The following is a 21,923-nucleotide window of genomic DNA, read 5'->3' on the forward strand; positions in this document are numbered from 1 at the left end:
TCTTGCTACCAGCAAGTTGGATCTTGTTTGTTTTTTTGTTTGTTTGTTTTTTTGCCTTTAGAGGATTCTTAATTCACCATGAGACAAATTCAACATGGTGCAGAAAAAAACTACCCAGAGATTTTGGTCCAAATATATATGATAGCTTAACACAGTGGCTGGAAACTTGTCGGCTGCACACCCATGACACAGACCTCCAGTTCCACCACATCCCAAAGATTTTCTATTAGACTGAGATACAGTCACTGTGAAGGCCACTTGAGCACAGTGAACTCGTTGGTATGTTCAAGAAACCAGGCGAAGGTGATTTAAGCTTTGTGGCACGGCACATTATTCTGCTGGAATCAACTATCAGAAATGTACATGAGTAAAAAGATGGACATGCTCAGCAATAATATTCAGGTAGGCTGTGGCATTTAAATGATATTCAGTTAGTATTAAAGAGCCAAGAAAATATCCCCCACATCATTACACCACTAGCTTGAGGAAAGAACAGAGAATGAACAGAGGATTTTGGGTTGTTTACACATTTTGAATTTTAACAGTTGGATATTTAAGTTACTGTTGCCTTCATATCAGCTTGACACAGTCTGACCATTGTCTTCTGACATCTGGCATCAATGAGGCATTTCACACAAAGAACTGCTTCTCATTGGATATTTTCTTATTTTTTTTCCATTCTTTATAAACCCAGAAATGCCTGTGTGGGCAAATCTCAGCAGCCCATGTAGCACCAACAATCATGCCAAGTTGCCAAAATGCATTGAGTTGCTGCCATATGGTTGGATAATTTGCATTAATAAGTAGATGTGTGCTTAAAAAGTGGCCAGTGAGTGTATTTCTACTACGCTTCAGTACACCTGAAATGGGAATAGCTTTCCCATTTCTTCTTATTCCAGCTGAATGGACTCAGTTACAGAGAATTCAGCAATTAAAGCTCTGACTGTGATACAGCACAGTCCACACCAGAGGGTAGTGTGTCTCTATCACAGTTGGCTCTGCCATTCAGATTCATGCACAAACTGTAAGAGTATTCGGGTATTCCCATTTATTTACTTGTGTATGTCCTGCATTCTGAAACAAATGCCTTCTGTTTCTCAACATGTCCGTTGGATTTTTAATGAGAATCATTGTAGAAGCTGGTTGAGACTTTTTCCCTGTTTTAGCAGAAGGTGTTAGACAGCTTAACAAGACTTCAAACATTTATATGCTACAGAAGGAAGCCCCCTTTATATAACACGTATGGGAGGTGTATAGTGGTGGATGCTGATTTACTGTGATCCCACCTGTGCTTTTATTACTGTGACATATCAACATCGACTGTCTATAGTACAAGTTTTGATTCAGGACTGGCCGCTTGAGAAGAGTTGTCTCTGTCAAGCTCTGATATAAGAGGGTTCAAGATTGTGATTATTATACATTACTTACATTTAAGTGTAACCTGAAATCTTAAAAAAAAATGGAATTCCTCATATCCTTTATATTCACCCTAAAACCAGTGTGACCACTGCATCCCTGCTCACAGAGCCACCTTTGCACTACTTGCCACTCAGCTGTCTTACTGCAGAATACTGCATCAGCACTATGTGACCACTTACCAGATCACAGTGAAGACTTTAGTGTTTGAATCAGAAAGCCAGCAGCAAAGTGCAGACTAAAGTCAGTGTCTGTTTAAAGTTTTAGAACTGCAATATTCTGGCAGCCATCATTTTTTATTTTATTTTATTTTATTTTATTTTGGCAGGGCAGGAGCATCTTTAGCTTATGCTGCATTCCTCCTGATACTCCTACCTCCATCTCTTCCTGCTATTTCTCCTTCTCTGCTTGTCTCAAAGGGAGGTAAATGAAATATTCAGAGGGGGTGCCGGTGCAGTTTTTCTCCATTAGTTTGATGTATTATAGGATGGCTGCTGAGGTTGGGCTGCACCAGGGAAGCTAAACCCAGCAGGTGAGAGACAGCAGAGAGACTGCAGGTTTCAGCGTCCATCTCCATTAGTGGCTTCTGATTAGGAGTCATAAGCAGTTAAACTCATACATCCCTTTGAACACAGCATGTTTTACTGATCACTGGGGCCAACAAAAGCTTTAGAGTTACTTTAGTCAACATGATCATGTAATGTTCTTGTAGGGACATTCACAGTGGTCAGTTGGAGTTTTTCATTTCACTGACAGCAGTGTGTTTGGGCAGTATGCTCTGTGTGATGCTTGATTCAAATGAAAAGACTTAATCAGTCCCTGATATTACACTTTAGTAGCAGTCGTGCATATTCACTTAGCCGCTCTGCTGTGGTAAAGTAAGTACTCAGTGGACCACATGTAACATTCATTTTTTTCCCAGCATTAATATTACGTTTTCTTCTTTTGCTACATATTTCCAGACCTATAAGCTGAATGTAACACTGGCTCTTAAAGTGAAAACCAGCTTCTCATTACAAAAACAGTGATTTTTCTAAATGTTAAAACAGCAGGATGCATTCAAACAGGTTAAACATTTGGAGATCCCTGTGATTAAGTTTATTTTTATGGCATTTGGTATAACTTGCAGTGCTGAAATGAATAAAAATGAATCGTAAGAATATCTTGAACAGTTTGAGCTGTTTAAGGCAGAAACAAGGTGTGAACAGTATGGCCTCTGCTGTAGCCTGTTTGTCAGAGGGTGTCTTGGGTTCATAATGTCTCTCCTCGGTCGGGACCACTTTCATCCCCTATAGAGCTGTGATCTTCATGTCAACGCTTTCCCGGATGCTCCTGATTAACTCCTTCATGTTCAGAAAATGAATGAACTGCCCATCCCTGATCCCCTTTCGAGCTTTTCTCCGGCTGGCGGGCTGTCGCATCCTCTTCTTGCGCAGAGCTGCATGGCAACGGGAGGAGGAGGCAGCTCGGGATGAAGGAGGGTACCAGCGTCCCACGTGTCCTCCTCACCGCAGACCCAACGCATTGCTCTTCGGTTTCCCATCCCTTCGTTTCCGCATACTGCAGATTCGCATATACACACACATACAACCTCATCCATACACCCATACGCACCCGCGCAGGCTTGCGGAGCTATGATTCCGCGGTGCGCACTCTCCCGTTCCACACTATTTCTAAACTGATCACTCTCTAGGCCTGTATCCATCATCTCCGACAAAGGCCTGTCACTTCTTTTTTTCATCATTCTGATATGCAAATCCAAATTCTCTGTAGCAGTGTTGACCGGAGCTGAGAGGGCGAGTGATAGAGAGGGGGAGAGATGAGAGGAGGCACATCGTCAGATGTTTAGTAGATTGATTTTGGATCCTCGCCATCATTTGTGCGATTTTTTTAGTCTTTTCTTCACTCCGTCTGCCGGGTTCGTGACATCCTGCGGCTCTCCATGCTGTAATCCGGGGGAATATGTGAAGATCATGCTGGCGGTGTGGTGCTTCACGGTCTTTGCTGCAGTGGGCGAGAGGCTTGCAGTCTCAGGTAAGAGAGAGAGAAGCGAGCGAGGGGGTTTGGATCGAGAGAGGGAGAACCCCTTTCGTTTCCTTTGCATCCACTCTTTTTTTCACCGTGAACAGCACTTTTCGAACCCCGGTGTAGGCTCGTAAATTTACTGTAGCGTGATCTCGGTGCCAAACAGCCCACTGGCCTGAAAGCACAATTTGCTGCATCAACACATTCCCACTGCAGCCTCATTACCTATAACGTATCCATAACCATTTCAGACGAGCATTTAGGAAGAAACATCTACAGCACTAGACTATAACTACATTTTATTGCCCTGGGATGACGATTTGTGAGCCTTTCATTTGTATACTCACAATATGCAGGCTTATATGAGCATCCCTATTGTAGATAATTTAAGTAATGACAAGTATTCTAATTATTTTCCATCAGAGCGTGCACATCTAGCTATATCCACTATTTTTATAAAATACTATTACGGATAAATAATGTTCACTGTTAAATTAGGTCACCAAACCGTGAGCTTACAGATGAAGATGCTCACAGGCTGATTTGTTTTAAATGTGCATTACTTTGTACTTTTTTTTTTTTATCCTTAAAGAAATCCCCGCTGCTCTGTTTGGGCAGGTTAACTTGTGTTGCTAACTTGCAGTGCCTAGTGGAAACACACTGTGAGAGTTTTCCTCTTGTATTACATACAGGTGTTGACAGGAACCTGGAGCAGGATGGAAGCATGTGGGACTGGTTTGCCCCAGTGGGCCGGGCGGATAGTGGGGACACTGCAACCGAGATCATTTATCCAAAGCGCCTCGTACAGCAAATCAAGTCGGAGGAAGAAATGGCTCATGACTACTTGGGTACCAGGGTGAAGAATAGCACCGGGGACACCTTGGTGAGCTTACATCCTTAATTCTGTTTATTCCCATGCTGTAAAGGATCCCAGACAAGGTTTTAGGACCCTTCCTAAATAAAAGAACCTGATACATTTCACTCTAAATTGAACAAAAAGAAACTATTCCACGTGAGTAGTGCATAAATACATGTTTCAATGAGAACTTAAAAACATTTGCCCTGCACTAAAATCAATCATTTCCTGCATTTATCGAGGCATAAATGCAGGAAATCCTTGACCATTTCGACTGCAGATAACTGCATGCGTGTACAAGGGTGTGACAGCACCAGGATAGACTTTTATTTTGTTGGTGTCAACCTCCTTTTCCTCCCTGTCAGTAAAACAGTGCAGTGCTCAGCTCCCCACTGCTCATGCGGCTCCTGCTACACAGAGATAACAGCGCAGGGCGGTGTATTGCAGCAGCCTCTACTCCTTGCGATTTTGACCCATTTAGTCAGTGAAAATCCCTTTGAATGTGAAGTGAAGCAGCGTCCGGTGGGTGTTACCAAGAAGAGTTGTTGCTTGAAGCTATTTTTCCCTTCCCTAAATTTAAGCTGTAACCTCTAGCAACAAGTTATGAAACAACACTTGGCTTTCTTAATACGCACTGCTCAAATGCTGGTTAATCAAAGAGCTGTTTAAATGCCGCGCGATATATGAAGCGACCACCATCTCCACAGGACAAAGCTAGACTCTCCTGAAATAGTCAATCGCATCATCTGATAACTCGGATGCCATGCTGAGTCTCTGACTTCTTTATTATTCAGTAGTGTGTTGAAGTATGTCCCATTAATTATAGAACAGGCCTGTGTAAGAAGTGCTGGATGGTCCAAGAGGTTTGAGCACTCTCCCCCATCCACTGTCTCTCCCATTCTTTCTCTCTCTCTTTCTGACAGTATATTAGGCTCAGTACACACACCAGAGTCACATGCTTCAAGATTTGAGTGAATACATATGCTATAATCTTGGGAAGAGATGGTGTCTTAAATAAGCACAACTATAATATGTTCATAAAATGGTTTTCCGTAGACAAGATTTCAAAAGTCTCAGCTGCCTCACTTGCTGTGTTTTGTTTTTTAAATATTTAAGATGCTCGGAATAAGAGACCAGATAAATTTAGAAGCAGCAGGGAGGGATGAGCTGAACTTGTTCTTTTTTTTCTGTCACATCACACTGTGTTCAAAAATAGATGAAGCAACATTTTGGCTGATTTGATTTATTTGGTTTTGCACATTGCGTTCATTTCGGCATAGCTTAAACTCTACAGATTATTAGATGAATATAGATTAGCATCTAGAATCAGATGTTCTCAAGGAAAAAGATAAAGGTATCATAAAGGTATAAAGTTATGGAGCAAGGCAGTTTGTGTGAGAGCAATGCTAGCATAAATCTTACAATGTGTTGTTTGAAGTGTTATTTTATGCAAAAAATGTATATTGAACTTTAAGCAATTTACATTTCAGTATCCACAATGGCTTTAAAAGATCTGTAGCAGGTGGGGGCTGTTGGAGACGAAAATAATGATGTGACACAATTGAAGAGGAGTTTCTAAAAAGGACCTTTTAGTGTGATTGTTTCGGCTTTGAAACCAGCAACAATGAGAAAGCGACTGAGTGACAGATTCAGACAAATATGAACTTTTTTGATATTAAGTCTTTGTGATACCATCAGCAGCATCAGAGCAGCTACTTTGTCTTAAAAATAATGTCTTTCAGCCACGTCAAGAACAGTTAAATAGAAACAATCTAAAGCAGTAGAGCAGTGTTACTGTACAGGGACAGAGGTACCAAGCTGCAGCCTCTCCAAGACAATAGTAAGAAATCTGTTGTCTGTACTCAATGGAGGGAATAATTTCTGCATAGTGATGCGTTTTATTGTAAAAGCCCAGTGATTCACTGCAGCCGGTTCCTCCAGACTGAGTTCAAAGCCACGCTGGCACAGTCGAAGCTGCTGAAGAGACATACTGTTTGGTCCGCAGTAAATTTCACTCTCTCCTGCCCCTGCGGTGTCCTTACGTCCTCAAAGCCTGGCAGCTGTCCATCCGGGGACACAGCATGGCTGAATACATAGGAGTAACGCTTTCTCCTCTTCCTATCCTCCTGTGAAGACCTCTTCTATTTATCCTTATCACGAGACTCCAGCTTAGCTCCTAAACAGCCATAGCTCTGTGGAGTCAAGCTTGCCTGAAAGCTGGCACCAGTGCTGATCAATGCAGACTTTATAAATCATAATATCTCAGCTGCTGAGATGCTTTTAGACCTTACACTGTATTGATTCTGCTGAATTATTCATGAGACTTTTTCACAACCCTTCTGTGGCTTTCACAGAGTGACACATCTAACCACAATTGTTTTGTTACACTTTAATTTATCAGCTGTCAAATCCATCTCTCTAGCGTTTTTTTCTTTTTTCTTCTTTCAGCCTGTCCACTTGGCCCAGAGCTGTTTCCAAGTAGAAGCCTTTGGACGCACCTTCACTTTAGACCTGGAATTAAATCAGTTAGTATTACCCTGTAAATTCATCAGATCTGTTTTTTTTTTTTTTTTTTCTCTTGCACATTTTGTATCAGTGGGTGCTCTTAATTTACTGCAGCTGTTCTAATTAGCATTTCCCCACACTTAAGCAAATGCACTTAGCGCCTCTATTATGTTTCATGTCAAGATGGGGAACACCAAATAAATTTGTGGGGAGAACAGACAGCAGAAAAAAATCCCAGTTTATTATTATTATTATTTCTGACTAGAAAGGATGCTGGTGCAAGTATTTATAATATCTTATCTCTCTTTGCAGCCATCTTCTGTCTTCAGATTATGTAGAACGGCACTTTAACCAGGATGGCAGTCCCTTTCAGTCTGTGGTAAGGTTTTCTGCATAAGGTGGGATGCTCACATGATTTCAGTGCATGAACGTGATTCAAAGCAGCATTATCAGCATATTAAAGAGAGTGACCAGAGCAGCAGTGCAACACTCACTTAAAGTTTTGCTTCCTCCTGACAATCCTGAACTGATATAGATCAGATTATATAACAGAATCCTTCGGCTCAAACTGTATTTATTTTTATTATTCTTATTTTAGAAGTAAAACACACTTTTTAAGCCATCTTTTTTAAAATTGTTGTGCTGATGTTTTCTACTATTTGATCACAACCTCGTGCTTTTATCTATTTATGGAAAGTGCATTTCGTCCTCCCTGCTTTAGAAGCAAGCTCGTGAACATTACCGGTCTGCACATATGTGGGTTTGCCTATCAGTACGTGTGCATGCCTCTCTGCTTTTCTCAGACTGCTGAGAAAGAAAGGAAGTGATCGCCCGTGGTGTAAAATCACAAGCCCACGGAGAGAATCGTCGAGAGAACGTGGAAACGGGATAAAACCTTGACATCTAACGATGAGCTGTGTGCTTGTCAGGAGGGACCAGTGGAATGTGACTGCATTGTGCAAGCCATGAGGGATGGCTAATGTTTGTTTTTTTTTCTTCGCTTTTTCGTGGACAAATGTGCCACTCACTGCCCCCAGCACCCACCCACCCACTCAGCCAGCTCTCACATCCCCACCCACAATCATTTCGAACTCTCCTTCGGTCCTCCTGACCAATCACAAGCCTGTTTCCATAGCAACCAGTTAGCTCAGCAGTGTCATTAAGTTCTTGGCAGCGAAGAGAATGAAAGAAGACCGAAAGGGAGGGAAGAGCAGATCTGGAATGAGAGGAGGAGGAGGGGGATATGTGGAGTAAAATGCCAGTTAATACAAAAGCAAGATGAGCTTTGGGATTGGGGAGGAGTAATTCTGGGGGTGTATGTGTGTTCACAGGCAGTCAGATTGTGCCTGGAGTGGTGAAAAGAGAGAAGGGGCGTGCAGGGTTGAGGCTGGAGACCTGTGGTTAGACCAGATTGTCCCTCAGCTGGATGGAGGCTTCATGTGATGATGCCGCTTCTTCTGGACATAGCAGGCGTGATGCATTCAGGGCAGCACTTAACCAGAGTGATCCCTGTGATTAAAACACTTTCAAGTTCAAAGGCATTGTTTCCCTGAGCTGCTGTTGTGAGGTCAAAGCGCCCTGCTGAAATCAATTTAATCCAGGTGAATCAATGGTTCTCACATTTCCCGCTGGTTCTCTTCACCGCTTTAACCTTGCAAAGCAGCGTCAGTGCTACATGACAAGAGCAGATTCCTCTTTGGGGGTTTTTGCGTTTAGTCGCAGCCTGTTTGCTGTACAGTTACTCCACATTAAATTTTAAGAAATAACTGTGTGGGCAATGTTAGTGTTGATTTATTGAAGAGATCCTTGAGCATGGTGTACTTCCAGCTCTATTGTCAGTAGAGTAAAGGAGTGGAGAACACGATACAAGTAGGTCATAAACTGTGCCACTAACATCTTAAAACAGGAAAGCACGGAGAGGTTTTTCCTCACTTCTCACCTATTGTAATATCAAATGATCTATGAAATTGTCCCTATGAAGCTGAGAGTGTGTCAGCTGAGGTTATTGTACTAAGCAGTGGTTCTTTGTCCTCACAGGGAGGGGAACACTGCTACTATCAGGGAAGGTTAAGAGGTTTACCAGAGTCCTGGGCAGCTGTCTCCACATGCCATGGCTTGTGGTGAGTTTGACAGTAGACCTTGTCTGTAACTTCAAATACTAACTCCCTGTGTGTTACAAATTAGCCTCCCAAACTCACCCTTTATTCTTCATCTTGTTGGTGGTTCTCAGTGGCATGTTCTCTGATGGCTTCTTCTCTTACGGTATTGAGCCCTTTCACAATGACAGCAATCAGGTAAATGACCTGTGACTATAATACAGATTTTTATAGTTAAACATTTTTGTTTTAGGTCCTAATCTTAATATTTTCCACTTTAGTATGATGGTGCTCACCTAATACGCAGGATGCCTGATATCAGACTTCCGGCCCATTGTCCAGGTATAAAGCCACACTTATCTTACATTCATGACACATTTGACTTCGTTTAGGAAAGAACCTATGCCAAACACAATTTTTCAAAAGTCTGAAAATAAATGTCACTTTTTGATTCACAGAAGCTGCTCAAAAGCAGCCATTCTCAAAAATACAAAATCATTTCATAAAAATAGATCAAATCAAATTCATAAGAAATGGATAAATAAGCTGGGTATAATTAAATAATAAGAATAATTTTAAATATATTACATTCACAGTGTTCAAAAGGGAACCTGTTTTGTTCCTTTCCAACCTTGTTGTTATGTTAAATTGCAGAGAGTAGCTTTGTATCATTCAAAGTTTGTGAAATAAGCATTTTTAGCTCCCTTCCTCCAGCCTTGAAGTCAACCTTCTTCTGATTGGCTGCCATTCCTGAACAGTAGTTGGGTCATAGCCAGAACGTCCTGGTTGGGATGACCACATTTGGCATATTTGCTCTCAGTGACATCACACAGAGCCAAGTGTAGAGAAAACATCTAAAACTGAGCATTTAGAGTAGTCAGACACAGAGCTTTTGGTTCATAGGAACTCTCTGCGTATTATTTGAAAAATTTGCAATGTTTAACATTATTATCTGCTCTTGTAACAGTACATATGTTTCAGAAAATGAGTAAAATTATAACAGGTCACCTTAAAGATTAGATTTTTCATTGTTTAAAGCCAACTTGAGCTAATAATTTTCTGTCCTCTATCTTCCTTAAAAAGTAATATTTCCCTAACTGCCTGCAGCTCTGCTTTTTTATGTGTCCAGACTGTACAGAGGACAGTGAGTGGGATGGCAGAGGAGGTGATGGTGATGATGATGACAGACCGGACCAAGTGAGGGAGCAGCAGGCGTCTGGGGGTCTGCGACGGTCCAAGCGAAGTGTTCGCAAGCCCTCTGTGCAGACTGAGACCAAATATATTGAGCTGATGGTGGTCAATGACAATGATATGGTGAGTGCTAAAGGTTCTTGGTAGCCTGATGACTGTAGTGTGTACTGCTTAACCACATACCCCATGGTTTGTCCAGTACTTCTCCTTATTTATTGTCTAAAATTTCAGTGCTACAATCAATAAGGACATAAAATCTCCCCAAAATTACAAATGTACTTGTACAGAGAGGAGCAGTACCTAAATATCACCAGGATTTGCATGGCTAACAGTAAACAAGAATAGCTGCAAATGCTTGTCTGATAGCAGTTTGTGAGTAAAAAAAAATAAGCAAGTTAAAAGATAAATCAAATACAGAGCCCAGTAACAAGTAGAAATATACATTTTATCATCATAATATCAGCATTTAAATTAATACCTTTTTTTAGTGGCCAGCTCAACAAAGAAGGATGACACACTGCCACTTGCAGAGCAGTGACCAGGTGTTCTGCAGTATGGCTAATCCCACTCAGCTCCACTCAGGAAACCTTGCTACGCAAACAGAACCCACATAGAGCAACCCCTCAAGAGGGCCTGGGGCTGTCACATATTGCTAGCTGTACACAAACATATGAGCTTTTATTTTTATATAGCAACAAAGCTGCCAGAGGCCATGCAGTCCAGTTTCATTAGCTCCAAGCTTACACTGACATCAGAATATGTTAGGACTGGACAGTGTACAGGTGTTAATATGCTAGTTGAACGTTTCTTAAAGGAATACAGACAAAGCAATGGATATGCAATAAGAAAAAAGCTGTGACATCTATTGACAGGTAAGGATAGGATAAGAGTCATAAATGAGGGTCATTGATTCAAATTGTATAAAACAGCCTAGAATAGCTAAACTAGAATCTATGGAAGAAACAATTTAAAAAAAAGGCTTATAAAGGTATTTTAAGTGTTGGCAGGTTGTTGTTTTTTGGGCGGGTTTCTTGATTACCAGAATCACATGGTCTATACAAGCACTATTTAAAGGAAAGCAGGAGGGTTAAATTCACTTAGATAGATGCTTCAAAATATCTGCAGATGCAAGTGTCCAGAGATGTTACCAATATAGTTGCAATCTTGCTTCAAGAAGGATTTTGGCCTAATGCCCCACCACCTACTTATATAAAGTATAGACCTTTGTGGTGTCACTTTTGGGTGTGGTTACCAGTGCATTTGATCATACTCAACTGAAAGTTTCTACAAGAGGGCACAACAGAATGCTAATTTTAACGGTGATGCCAAATTATTATCTTATGGTGCAGATAAATTGGCATCTACTATACAAAAATGCTTTTAGTTAAAAGGTGGACTTATCCAGACCAAGAAAACAACAAAACAAAAGGGAAGCTTTATTAAAGCTGATAATGTACAAAGGCAGCAAAAAGGCAAATACATCTAAATGGTAAAACTATAAACATGAAGAGGCAGACAGACTATAAACCTAGAAAACTAAATTAAAGAGAAATATCTGGCAGAATAGATGATATAGAGTGTAATCAAGGAAGTGGAAACAGTTGCATAATGAGACACAGGTGTAGACAATCAAGACAATCAAAAGGGGAACAAAAAATTCACAGGAAGACACAACAGATAACCCACTGTTGAAGTAAAACAGGGAACAAACTGAAAGGCATAGACAAACTACTAGGTACAGAGCTGATGCAAACTTACACTGAACAGAATGCAGAAAGAACATTGGGGGAACACACAAGTAACACACTGATGAAACTACAAGTCAAATACAACAGATTTCATCGTTAAGCAAAAAGCAATATTTGCATTTCATTTAATTAACCGAAACTTTGCCACTTCAGTTGACATTGGTCATGCAAGAAGTACATTGAAACATTCCATGTAACTCATTCCTTATATCACTTGGTCAGTACAAGTAAATCAAATTACATGTCTGATTGTGTATTTGTGTGTAGCAGAGCTGATGTGATCCATCTCTTAAGCCATCTGTGCATCTTTTCCTCTACAGTTTGTACAGCTGCGTCGCTCAAGCAGCCAAACCAAGAACTTTGCCAAAGCTGTGGTCAACACGGCGGATACGGTAAGTGATCGGTTTGCAGGAAATTAATCCTCCTACTGCTAAACTCTGCCTTCTCACTTCGCCACCTGTCAATAAACACGTGTGTGTGTGTGGGAATGATCTGTCCCAGATGACACTTACAAAAAATGACACCAAAACACCAAATGAAGCATGTGCACTGATGGGCATTTTGTGGTCCTCAGATCTATCAGGAACAGCTCAACACAAGGATTGTACTGGTCGCCATGGAGACCTGGACCTCTAAAAATATGATGCCAGTAGTGGAAGACCCATTGATAACGCTGCAAAACTTCATGAAGTACAGGAAGGACAACATCAGAGAGCAGAGTGATGTAGTCCATCTTTTCTCGTAAGACCGTCAAAATAAATAAATAAAATTTTAATGAGAACTAAAGCTTATGTGATGTGTGGACTTGCAACTTTGGCTTTCCTGTGCTCACAGAGGGCGTAACTTTCATAGTAGCCGTAGTGGGACAGCCTACACAGGAGGGGTGTGCTCTCCAACAAGAGGAGGAGGAATTAACGAGGTAAGGAAAATATAACATGATTATAATTATACACAGATAGGGTTTATTATAAATTTTAACCTAAAACGAGTATTCCATCCATCCATCAGTTTTCTTAATAGCTTATCCATTTGATGGCCACTAAAGGTTATCTCAGCTATCATAGCGCGAGAGGTGTGGTGCTAACTACTGTATTACTGTGAATCTCTAATTGGACTCATAATATAAATTGAAATTTAGTTGTAAAGCCAAATTTTAAGTATTTTATGTATTTTTGTTATAATATTAAAATCAAATCATCAATAAGTAGGACTAAGTTCTCTGATTTAAAACATAGCTGAAAATAATTTATATGAAGCATATATTTTCAAGTAGGTACAGCAAAAAAAGTTGCGAGACTGAACCTGCTCAGTGACTGGGGCTATTCTTTGTGCAGTTTTCATGCTCTACTCATGCTTATGTGGGATTCCTGTGGGTGCCCAGGTTTCCTCCCTCAGTCTAAAGATATCTGTGTTTGATTATCAGGCGATTCTAAATTGATTGTGTGGAGGTGAAAGTTGGCTGTGTCTCTGTGTTGGACTGGCAGCCTGTCCAGGCAGAGTGACCAGGTGTCCCAGCACAGCAGTTTTATCCTGTTTGTAAGTCGTAGAATCAGCACTGAGGCAGAGACGAGCTACTGCATCAGTTAGATGAGTGTAAGGATTCTAGGGTCTTGTTGACAAGTGAAGGACTAGTGGAACAGGAGACTGTTGCAGTAGAGAGAGGACAGAGGGAAAGTGAAGCTGTCAGTTTACTGGTCACTATATGTTCCTACCCTCATATATAGCTAACAAGCTTTGGGTTGTGACCAAAATAAATAGATCATAGACATAAGCAGCAGAACTGCAAGTATCTGTGTTCTCTTTTAGAGATAGCACGAGGACCTCAGCCATTTGGGAGGGACTCAGAGCAGAGGCACTACTCCTCCAAATTCAAAGAGCCAGTTGAGGTGGTTTGGGCATCTGAATAGGATGCTTGTTGAGTGCTTCCTAAGTGACGTGTTTTGTGCAAAAGGGTGTAACTATTGCAGTTTGTACTGTGCATTAAATGCAGGAGTTGTACACGGGGCCACAGGCAACAATGATTTCCTTTGTCATTTTGTGGTGGATAATCTCAGTCTCTCACGAACGTACTCCTGTGATTAGCCAGCACGTCATAGAGTGGGTGGGAGGTATTGTCCAGCATTGTCCTTGTCTTGGACAACATCCGCCTCTCCGGCAACACCTTAAGGGAGTCCAGCTCCATTCCCACAACATTAGTGGCCTTACCAATCAGTTGTTTTGAGTCTGTTGGCATCTGCCACTGCTGAGATTCCTGCCTCCACAACACAGATGTAAATGACAGGGGAGGATGGATGGATGGATGGATGGATAGATGATGGATGGATGGATGGATGGATAAACTCAACTTATGTGACTCACAATAAATATGTGTCGCAAAATATGTGTCCCCACTTCACAGCAAACTTTTACATGCATTCCATGTGAATTTGTTTCAGTATGGAAATGTAGGTGCGATGGCCATCACTTTGTGCCAGAGTCTTGGCCAGAACATTGGGATGAGGTGGAACAATGCACGTAACTCTGCAGGTAAGATGGAAGGAAAGCTTTATTTACAGGGAACTGTAAACCCAGCACTGGAGTGAATAGATTAACAAAGTAAGAGAGCAACATTGGTGCTGGTAGGATTAAGGCAGTGGGGGTGGAGGTGTTAGTGTCCCTGTCCAGCAGTTCTCTTCTGTAATTATACTCCTTCATTAGGTGATTAGTCACCTGCTTCCAAGAAGGAGGAGGTGGTGGTTAAAGCATCCTTGCCACTAAAGAATAGGCTCTATAACCATCAGTTGTATTTTTCAATGCCAAACACATAGATCTATACTGTATCTCTTATCTTTATTTGTTATGAGTACAAGTTCATAATGTCTTGCAGCAGCATTTAAAGCGTCACAGCTTAAGTTATAAATGAAGATCAGTGCATTATTTTATTCCTTTAGTTTATGTCTGTCATCTTTGCCGTTCTTCACAGGAGACTGCAAATGCCCAGATGCCTGGGTGGGATGCATCATGGAAGACACAGGGTAAAATCCCTTTAAGCTACAGTTTTGTCTTACTAATTTCCCTGACTTAAAAAACGAAACACCTGTAACAGAGAGAAACTTTAAATTTTACTGTCTTTCAATTAGTCAAGCCGGTGATAATCACCGATGCATTTGATGCTTTGTGCAAATTTGCTGAAACATAAGACATCAGTGTGCCGGTCACCGTGTAAGAATTACAAATGGTGAATTGAAAGTATTTACTACATGAGTGATTTGGATTTAGCTCCCCTTGCCAGATGGAACAATAAAGATTTCAATTATTCATTTGAGTAATATCTTACTACAGATGGTAACATTTCTGTCAGATTGCGACGTGATGGCACAGACACCCACAATGGATCTGGCATTCCTTACTGGCAGAAAAGTATCATGCTGTTTTTATTTTATTTCCTTGTCATGTAGTGTCTTGATCTTCCTTTGTGTTTTTTTGTCATCACAGATTCCATCTGCCCAGAAAGTTTTCTCGCTGCAGCGTTGACGAGTACATCCAGTTCTTGCTCCAGGGAGGTGGCAGCTGCCTGTTCAACAAGCCCAACAAGGTGAGGGCCGTGTGGATATGTGGCCTGTGAAATCTTTTTTTAAATCAAAATATATATTTAATTCGGAGTCGCACATTATTTTTTGCTTTAATCCTTTGAATAACCTTTACTTAATCTTTTACCTTTGTCTCTTTTAGCTCTTGGACCCTCCTGAGTGTGGGAACGGGTTTGTGGAGCCAGGAGAAGAGTGTGATTGTGGATCCCAGCTGGTAAGTAGCTGGCTAGACTGGTTAACCTACTGGAAACAGGTAGCGTCTCCACATCATGTCTATGTATGGGCCCCAAATGGTGTCTTGTTTTCTGGAACTCAGCTGTTTTCATGTCTGTGGTGGCAGGAATGTGCCCGTAGGGGAGGAGCCTGCTGTAAAAAGTGCACCCTTACCCATGATGCCATGTGCAGTAACGGACTCTGCTGCAGTGGCTGCAAGGTGAGCAGCCCTGTATTACAAAGAGCCTGAAAAGTAAATTAAACTGACTGAGTGAAATTTGAACATCAGGTTTACTTTGTCAGAGCATTTATAGTATTTTTCTCCTTTATATGTTATCAAAACTTCTGAAATTTAAAAGATTCAGAAAGTCTTAATTTATGCTGGTGCGGTGACAAGAACAAGAAGTGTGTCATGTTTCTTATGACTCACAACATTTTCAGACTTCTCAGCCTGTATGGTTGCGCGGCATGCATTAAAAATCACCCATATGACAACTGATTGACATGTTTGTCTGATGCCTTTTTTTTCTCTGATGCGTGTTAGTATGAGCAGAGAGGCGTGGTGTGTCGACAGGCTGTGAATGACTGTGACATCCCGGAAACTTGCACTGGAGACTCTAGCGAGGTAGCACTCTCTGTACGCAACACTGAAAACTGTAAGATCACATAAAACGGCTTCCAGTTCATGATGTACTTTCCTACTTTTGCAGTGCCCTCATAATGTCCACAAGCTAGATGGATACATGTGTGATAATAGTCAGGTAAGAGATGGTTTTGGCTGTTTTCTAATATGCAGTTGAGTTTGTGGTACACTAATTAGCACTGTTTCACCCCTTTAGGGACGATGTTACAGTGGACGATGTAGGACACGTGATGGACAATGCAAGGGGCTCTGGGGCTATAGTATGTGTTAAACACATCCACAGCATCTCTTCCAGCATATGACATTTTTATTTTACTAGTTTAGTCTGATTCTGATAGTTAAAATATGAATATGTATATTTGTTTGTTTTTTCCATCTCAGATTCAGCAGACAGGTTTTGTTATGAGAAGCTGAACGCTGAGGGGACAGAAAAAGGAAATTGTGGCCCCGGTCCTGATGGCCAAGGCTGGCTCCAGTGCAACAAGCCGTAAGTGGCAAATTCCCGGTTCTCTTTTTTGGTTTTCTTGCACTGTATGTTAGCATTTTCCTTATTATCGCACGGTCTGAATTTCAAGTGTCTCTTGAATTGTGGCCTTATTTTAAGATTTTCCACCAATTTCACTGAAAAGATTCAAAAGATTCAAACATAAAGAAAGGTGAGGAAAAATGGGCACATGCAATACTGCTGGTATGGTCATCCCAAGACAACAAGCAGCTGGACAGTGTCCAGAGAGACAACAAAAAAGGCTCCACAGAGCCTGACCCTTCCAGACATCCTGAAAATAGCAAAAGTTTGAAAATTAGAGGGATTCACACACCCCCAAAAAATCCACCCTGGCTGTGGCTCAGGAGATAGTCTTCCACTAATTAAAAGGTCTGTGATTCAATCTCTGAATCATTCAGTCCTCAAAGGGTCCTTGTGTGCAATCTCAACCAACTTACTGATGCATCAATCAGGAAGTCATTCATAAAGTTCTGTAAGGATGGAATAAAAACTCTGTCTATATGTGTATGAATGTGAAAGAGTCACCTGCTCATTCTAGGCGTGACCTGAACATAATCCTCAGTTGGCCTGTCAGTAAGGAAAAATAAAACTTCTATAAATGTATAGAAATCTATAATACATTTATGAATTGCACTGTTGGTGAAATGTCATGTTCCTTTTTTCTTATTGCATCGGCTTCTTTTAGAGATGTTTTATGCGGGTTCCTGTTCTGTGCTAATGTGACAATGAAGCCAAAGTTTGGAGACCTCCAAGGTGAAGTGACCAGCTTCACCCTCTATCACCAGAACAAGTACTTGGACTGCAGGTAGTCACATTAAATTCATCCAATCAGTCACAAAGGCTGTTGTCCATTAGTATCCCTTGGTGTTGTAATTCGAACTCTGTCCTATCTATCTCTCATGTTTGGATGCTTCAATTAGGGGTGGCCATGCTCTGCTAGAGGACGGCTCAGACCTGGGCTATGTGGAGGATGGCACTCCATGTGGTCCCAACATGATGTGTTTGGAGAGACGCTGCCTCCCTGTGGCTGCATTCAACCTCAGCACATGCCCAGGATCCAACTTTGGACGCATTTGTTCTGACCATGGGGTAAAAGAAAAAAAGACAAAGCTAATATCTTCTCATTTTAGAGTGACACTGTCGATTTTTCAGTCTAAATTTGAATGATTATTAATGTTTTTTTTATGTGAACTTTAACTGTTTCAACACCCTTTTAAGCATCACACATAGGACCTGCTTGAAGAACAGGCTTACGTTGATTATGTTGATCAATACCAAATCATTTTAATGTTCTTATATTCAACTGCCCCGTCTTTCTCTTAGCAGATAGCTAATTGGGCCTCTCTCCCATCAAATCTCTTGCAGACCTGCAGTAATGAAGTGAAGTGTATCTGTGATAGGGACTACACCGGGAAGGACTGCAGTGTCTTCGATCCCATCCCTGAGCCCACGGTCGCAACAGGCCCAGAGAAGAAAGGTCCATAGCAACTCTCACCCTGTCCATGTCTCTCTTTCTGTCTGCCTCTCACATCCCCCTCATAGTCTCTACCCATCATCCCTTTAGCTTCTTCATGTACTGAAGTCGACTACCTCACATTGGACAAAAAGGATAGTTCAACTGAATATTGTGAGGAAGTTAATTTTTAGACCACACAGTGTTATCCTTCCTGCTGAGTCTTGGTTTCAATGTTGGAAGATTGTGTGGGTGTGTTGAGACACATTTATCCATTAGAGCATGTGTATGTAGTGAATGTGTGTGTGTGTGTGGTGGCACTGTGTGCTTTGCAGGCACTGCGATTTTCAAGTGTCTTCCTTACTTTCTTGCAGTCTGCCAATGACACAGAGCAATTGAGCAGCTGCTGCTCTTATAGAGCCAAAAAAGCCAAAGCCACCCTGAGCAGGAGGGTGTCCAGCTGAAAGAGCAGGAGAGGTGGAATGAGAACAAAGTAATAAAACACTCTCTCCTTTGTATTTTTGTTACTGTTGTCTTCCTGACTTCCCTCGCTCACCCGCCTGTTCTCCCATCTCCACCCCATGTGCTGGTTACTTCCTCTTTCCCTGCATCTCTCTTTCTGTCTGCAGGTATCTTGCCATCTTTCTCTCTCTCTTTCTCCCTCTCTCTAGTTGATGTTGTTGATGTACAGTGTTGATGCTGTCTTCTGACGTGTGTTTTTTAGTGGTGTTGTTTTGTTTCTGCCCCTCCTCTTCCTCCTCCTCCTCCGCACCCTTCCTTCCCTCCTCCTTCCTCTGCGCAGGTCCAAGTGGCACCAATATCATTATAGGGTCCATCGCAGGTGCTATTCTCCTGGCAGCTATAGTCCTAGGGGGAACAGGATGGGGATTTAAGTAAGAGTTCTGGCATGCCTTTGTGTACCTGTCTGCTTCTACCTAAAGGACGTCCTCGCCCCTCCCACTCTCACGTTTATGAACTAGATGCCCATTTGCAACTCACTGCCCGGCCCAGGGGAGGGGAAATGGGGAGTCAAGTCTGAGACGTGCTAATGCTTGAACCGCTTTTGGCTTTTAAGATCCATACAAAACACAACTACACTGTAATCAACTCTGAGCTCCATCCTGCACCTTTCCTCCCTCTCCATCCTCTTTCTAGACCCATTTTTTTTTAGTAATGACAGGGCAAGACATGTTTTTTTTGCCAGGAACCACTACAGCCCTTTTCTCAAGTCTACTAGAACAGACCTGACTTACCCTACTGGTGCCACATTTTCCCCCACCTGTTTACTCTCCATGTAAAGACTAAAAACGTTTTTGTTTTGTTTTTTTGACACTGGGTTTACCTAAGCATTCATTTTGTCATATACTCTTACGTTGGTGCTTTTAAACACCTGCATTATCCCTTTTCTCTGTAGGCAGCATCCTAACCTCAAATGCCCTTGCTGAAGTGCTCCTTCCGCACTATTCCACCTATGCATGCTTGCTATTATGCACTACTTATGGTCTGACCTAAAAGGACTACTGCTGCTCTAATAGACAGACAGTATATATGATATATGATGTATATGATAATTCTTTGATATATAGACAACAGTAAATTAAGAAGCAATAAGTGATTCTTAGTTTATAGAATGCAGTCAGTCCTTTTGGGGCCAGAAGTGTCTGTGCATGTGTGCATGTGTGCATGTGTGCATGAGCCATAAGCAAAGTTTTCTCTTCCTAATCATACTGCTGGCTTACTGGGTAATATTATCAGGCATAGCTGTGGCAGACTTCTGTAGACCTGCTGCATGTGATGTGATCACTACAATGTGATGAAGATTTAGGGAAGGACTGGTAGATGAATAATGGATTGAGTCATTGTTTGAGTCATGATGTAGCTAATTCTGACTTGACTTGAGGCAGTTTGACAAGAAGGAAACTCATTTAAAAAAAAAAAATCCTTAAGTCCACTCTAAGTTGTGTTTACTTGCTTTGCTACTTACTTTGCTTTTTACATAGAATTATAACTTGCAAAGCACATTAATTCTTATTTGTGTGTCATGAGTTCTTCATTTCTTTTATCAATACTGACTTAAATATCTCCACATTTTGTCTTCTCTCTTGGCGTTCTCATTGGATGCAGGAACATTCGAAGAGGAAGGTATAATATATCACCATGTAATCTGTACACAGAGCTGCATCCTAAAAATATCCCACTATCTCATCCCAAACTCGCTCCGCATGGCTGCTGACACAGTAATCCACCATCTGAAAATCATCTCCACAGAACTCATTCAATCCTTTCCATTTCAGTTCTCTCCTTTTTTAGTTTTTTTCTTTAAATACTTTAGATCATTCCTATTACATCAGCTACAAAACAGTAAAGCAAAACCGCTTCTCTCATCGTCATCTCCTATCACCTATATCAGCATATCTATATTAATAATTGCTTAATTTTCACTTGTCTTTCAGATCTGGTGGAGGATAAGATCTGTCTGTCTTTCTGTCTCTGTGTCCTGTCCACTTCTGTCTTCCTCCTCGCACTGTGTCATTTCACGTTGAAGAAGAGGGGAACAAAAAAAAAAAATAGGTCTTCCACTACTGTCCCACAATATCTCCAAAACCTCTTCCGAGCATCGTTTCCTCCACGATCGCGTCTGCTCCTTTCGTCTGTCCTCCTGGGACCTGTGGAGCTCCTCTCACCATACCAGCCAAATCATACTCATGTGGCTGCTGCCAGCAGGCCACTGAGGATTACGTCCAGGCCACGCCTAGAGCAAGCAGGTGGCTCTCCCTGTGGGAGACACCGGGGTCTTCCTCCAGTCCAGTGGCTATACGAATGTGCTTTGGTGTCTGTGTACCTCTTCTCACGTCTCGGACAGTCTGATCAAGAACATATCAAAGGTGGACCAAATGAGACACGTCTTTCCAATGCCTGCCTGCACATAAACTAATCCGGCCGTCACTTGAGTAAATGCTGGACTAGCACACAGACTGAAATAACGTAACAGGGGCTGTATTGTTTCCTTTTTTTCTTTAAGGAAACGGACCTAAGATACAGTTCCTCCGAGGTCCAGACGTTGACAAGGTGCATCTTAAAATGGACAGAAATTAGTTTTTAATCTACAACATTTGGCAACGTTGAGATAACTTTAACAAAAAGAACACTGTTGTTAGCATGTTTTCCAAAGAAAAGGTGAGTAAGGACTGACTGATCGTAGAAGCTGTTTGTTCTGGATTGCAGTTTGAGTCTTAACTTGAGGCATCCTACCTGCCCACCAATCTCCCACACCCTCAAGTTTTCAGGTACAAAAAAAGGAAGCTAGGTGTTGTGGTTTTGGGATAATTAAAAAAAATATTATATATATATGAAGCAGCAGAGACCGTAACTTAGTGTTTTCGATGACAGACCGACCAACATACATTCCACAATATCTGTCTGTGCGTGTTCACCACTTTTGGGCCCAAAGTTTGTACGCTTAGGAAGTTTACTATGTCTGTCTGCTCAGGAGTGAATGTATGGGTGTAAGAGGTTTTTAAAGAAAGTAAGAATGTGTGTGTTTACATTAATGTTATGGGGCAGTTGTGTCTGTGTACACCTGAACATTCCTCCCATCACTGGTTTTTACCTCTAGCAGATCATCTCTTTCTACAACCTGTTGTGCGCTGCAGCCACGCACCCTAAAGGCAGCACAGAAAGAACTCAACATGTCATGTATCTA

General features: G+C 41.6%; 1 protein-coding gene across 2 annotated transcripts; it reads left to right on the forward strand.

Moving 5' to 3' along the window:
* Positions 1-2,896: 2,896 nt before the first annotated feature.
* LOC120742296 (disintegrin and metalloproteinase domain-containing protein 11-like) lies at positions 2,897-21,923 on the forward strand. Of its 2 annotated transcripts, XM_040045556.1 has the most exons (26): positions 2,897-3,450; positions 4,134-4,324; positions 6,746-6,822; positions 7,115-7,181; positions 8,840-8,922; positions 9,033-9,096; positions 9,180-9,240; positions 10,028-10,212; positions 12,158-12,229; positions 12,412-12,578; positions 12,672-12,756; positions 14,273-14,363; positions 14,800-14,851; positions 15,312-15,411; positions 15,549-15,620; positions 15,747-15,839; positions 16,164-16,244; positions 16,330-16,380; positions 16,459-16,522; positions 16,644-16,749; positions 17,453-17,572; positions 17,688-17,856; positions 18,133-18,244; positions 19,023-19,113; positions 20,345-20,362; positions 20,674-21,923. In XM_040045556.1, the coding sequence occupies exons 1-26, from the start codon at positions 3,258-3,260 to the stop codon at positions 20,687-20,689; spliced, it is 2,481 nt and encodes an 826-aa protein (XP_039901490.1). In that variant the 5' UTR covers positions 2,897-3,257; the 3' UTR covers positions 20,690-21,923. The 2 variants fall into 2 exon arrangements, with proteins under 2 accessions (XP_039901490.1, XP_039901497.1); XM_040045563.1 differs by lacking the exons at positions 19,023-19,113; positions 20,345-20,362; positions 20,674-21,923 and adding an exon at positions 18,595-18,682.

The sequence above is a fragment of the Simochromis diagramma genome, unplaced genomic scaffold, assembly GCF_900408965.1.
Source record: "Simochromis diagramma unplaced genomic scaffold, fSimDia1.1 OVJJ01000321.1, whole genome shotgun sequence".
Taxonomy (NCBI): domain Eukaryota; kingdom Metazoa; phylum Chordata; class Actinopteri; order Cichliformes; family Cichlidae; genus Simochromis; species Simochromis diagramma.

Coding starts and splice junctions, on each gene's coding strand:
- LOC120742296 (XM_040045556.1), top strand. CDS start 3,258: ATGTTTAGTAGATTGATTTTGGATCCTCGCCATCATTTGTGCGATTTT. Junction 15,840..16,163: donor TCTGCTGCAGTGGCTGCAAG/GTGAGCAGCCCT, acceptor GATGCGTGTTAG/TATGAGCAGAGAGGCGTGGT. Junction 16,750..17,452: donor TGGCTCCAGTGCAACAAGCC/GTAAGTGGCAAA, acceptor GGCTTCTTTTAG/AGATGTTTTATGCGGGTTCC.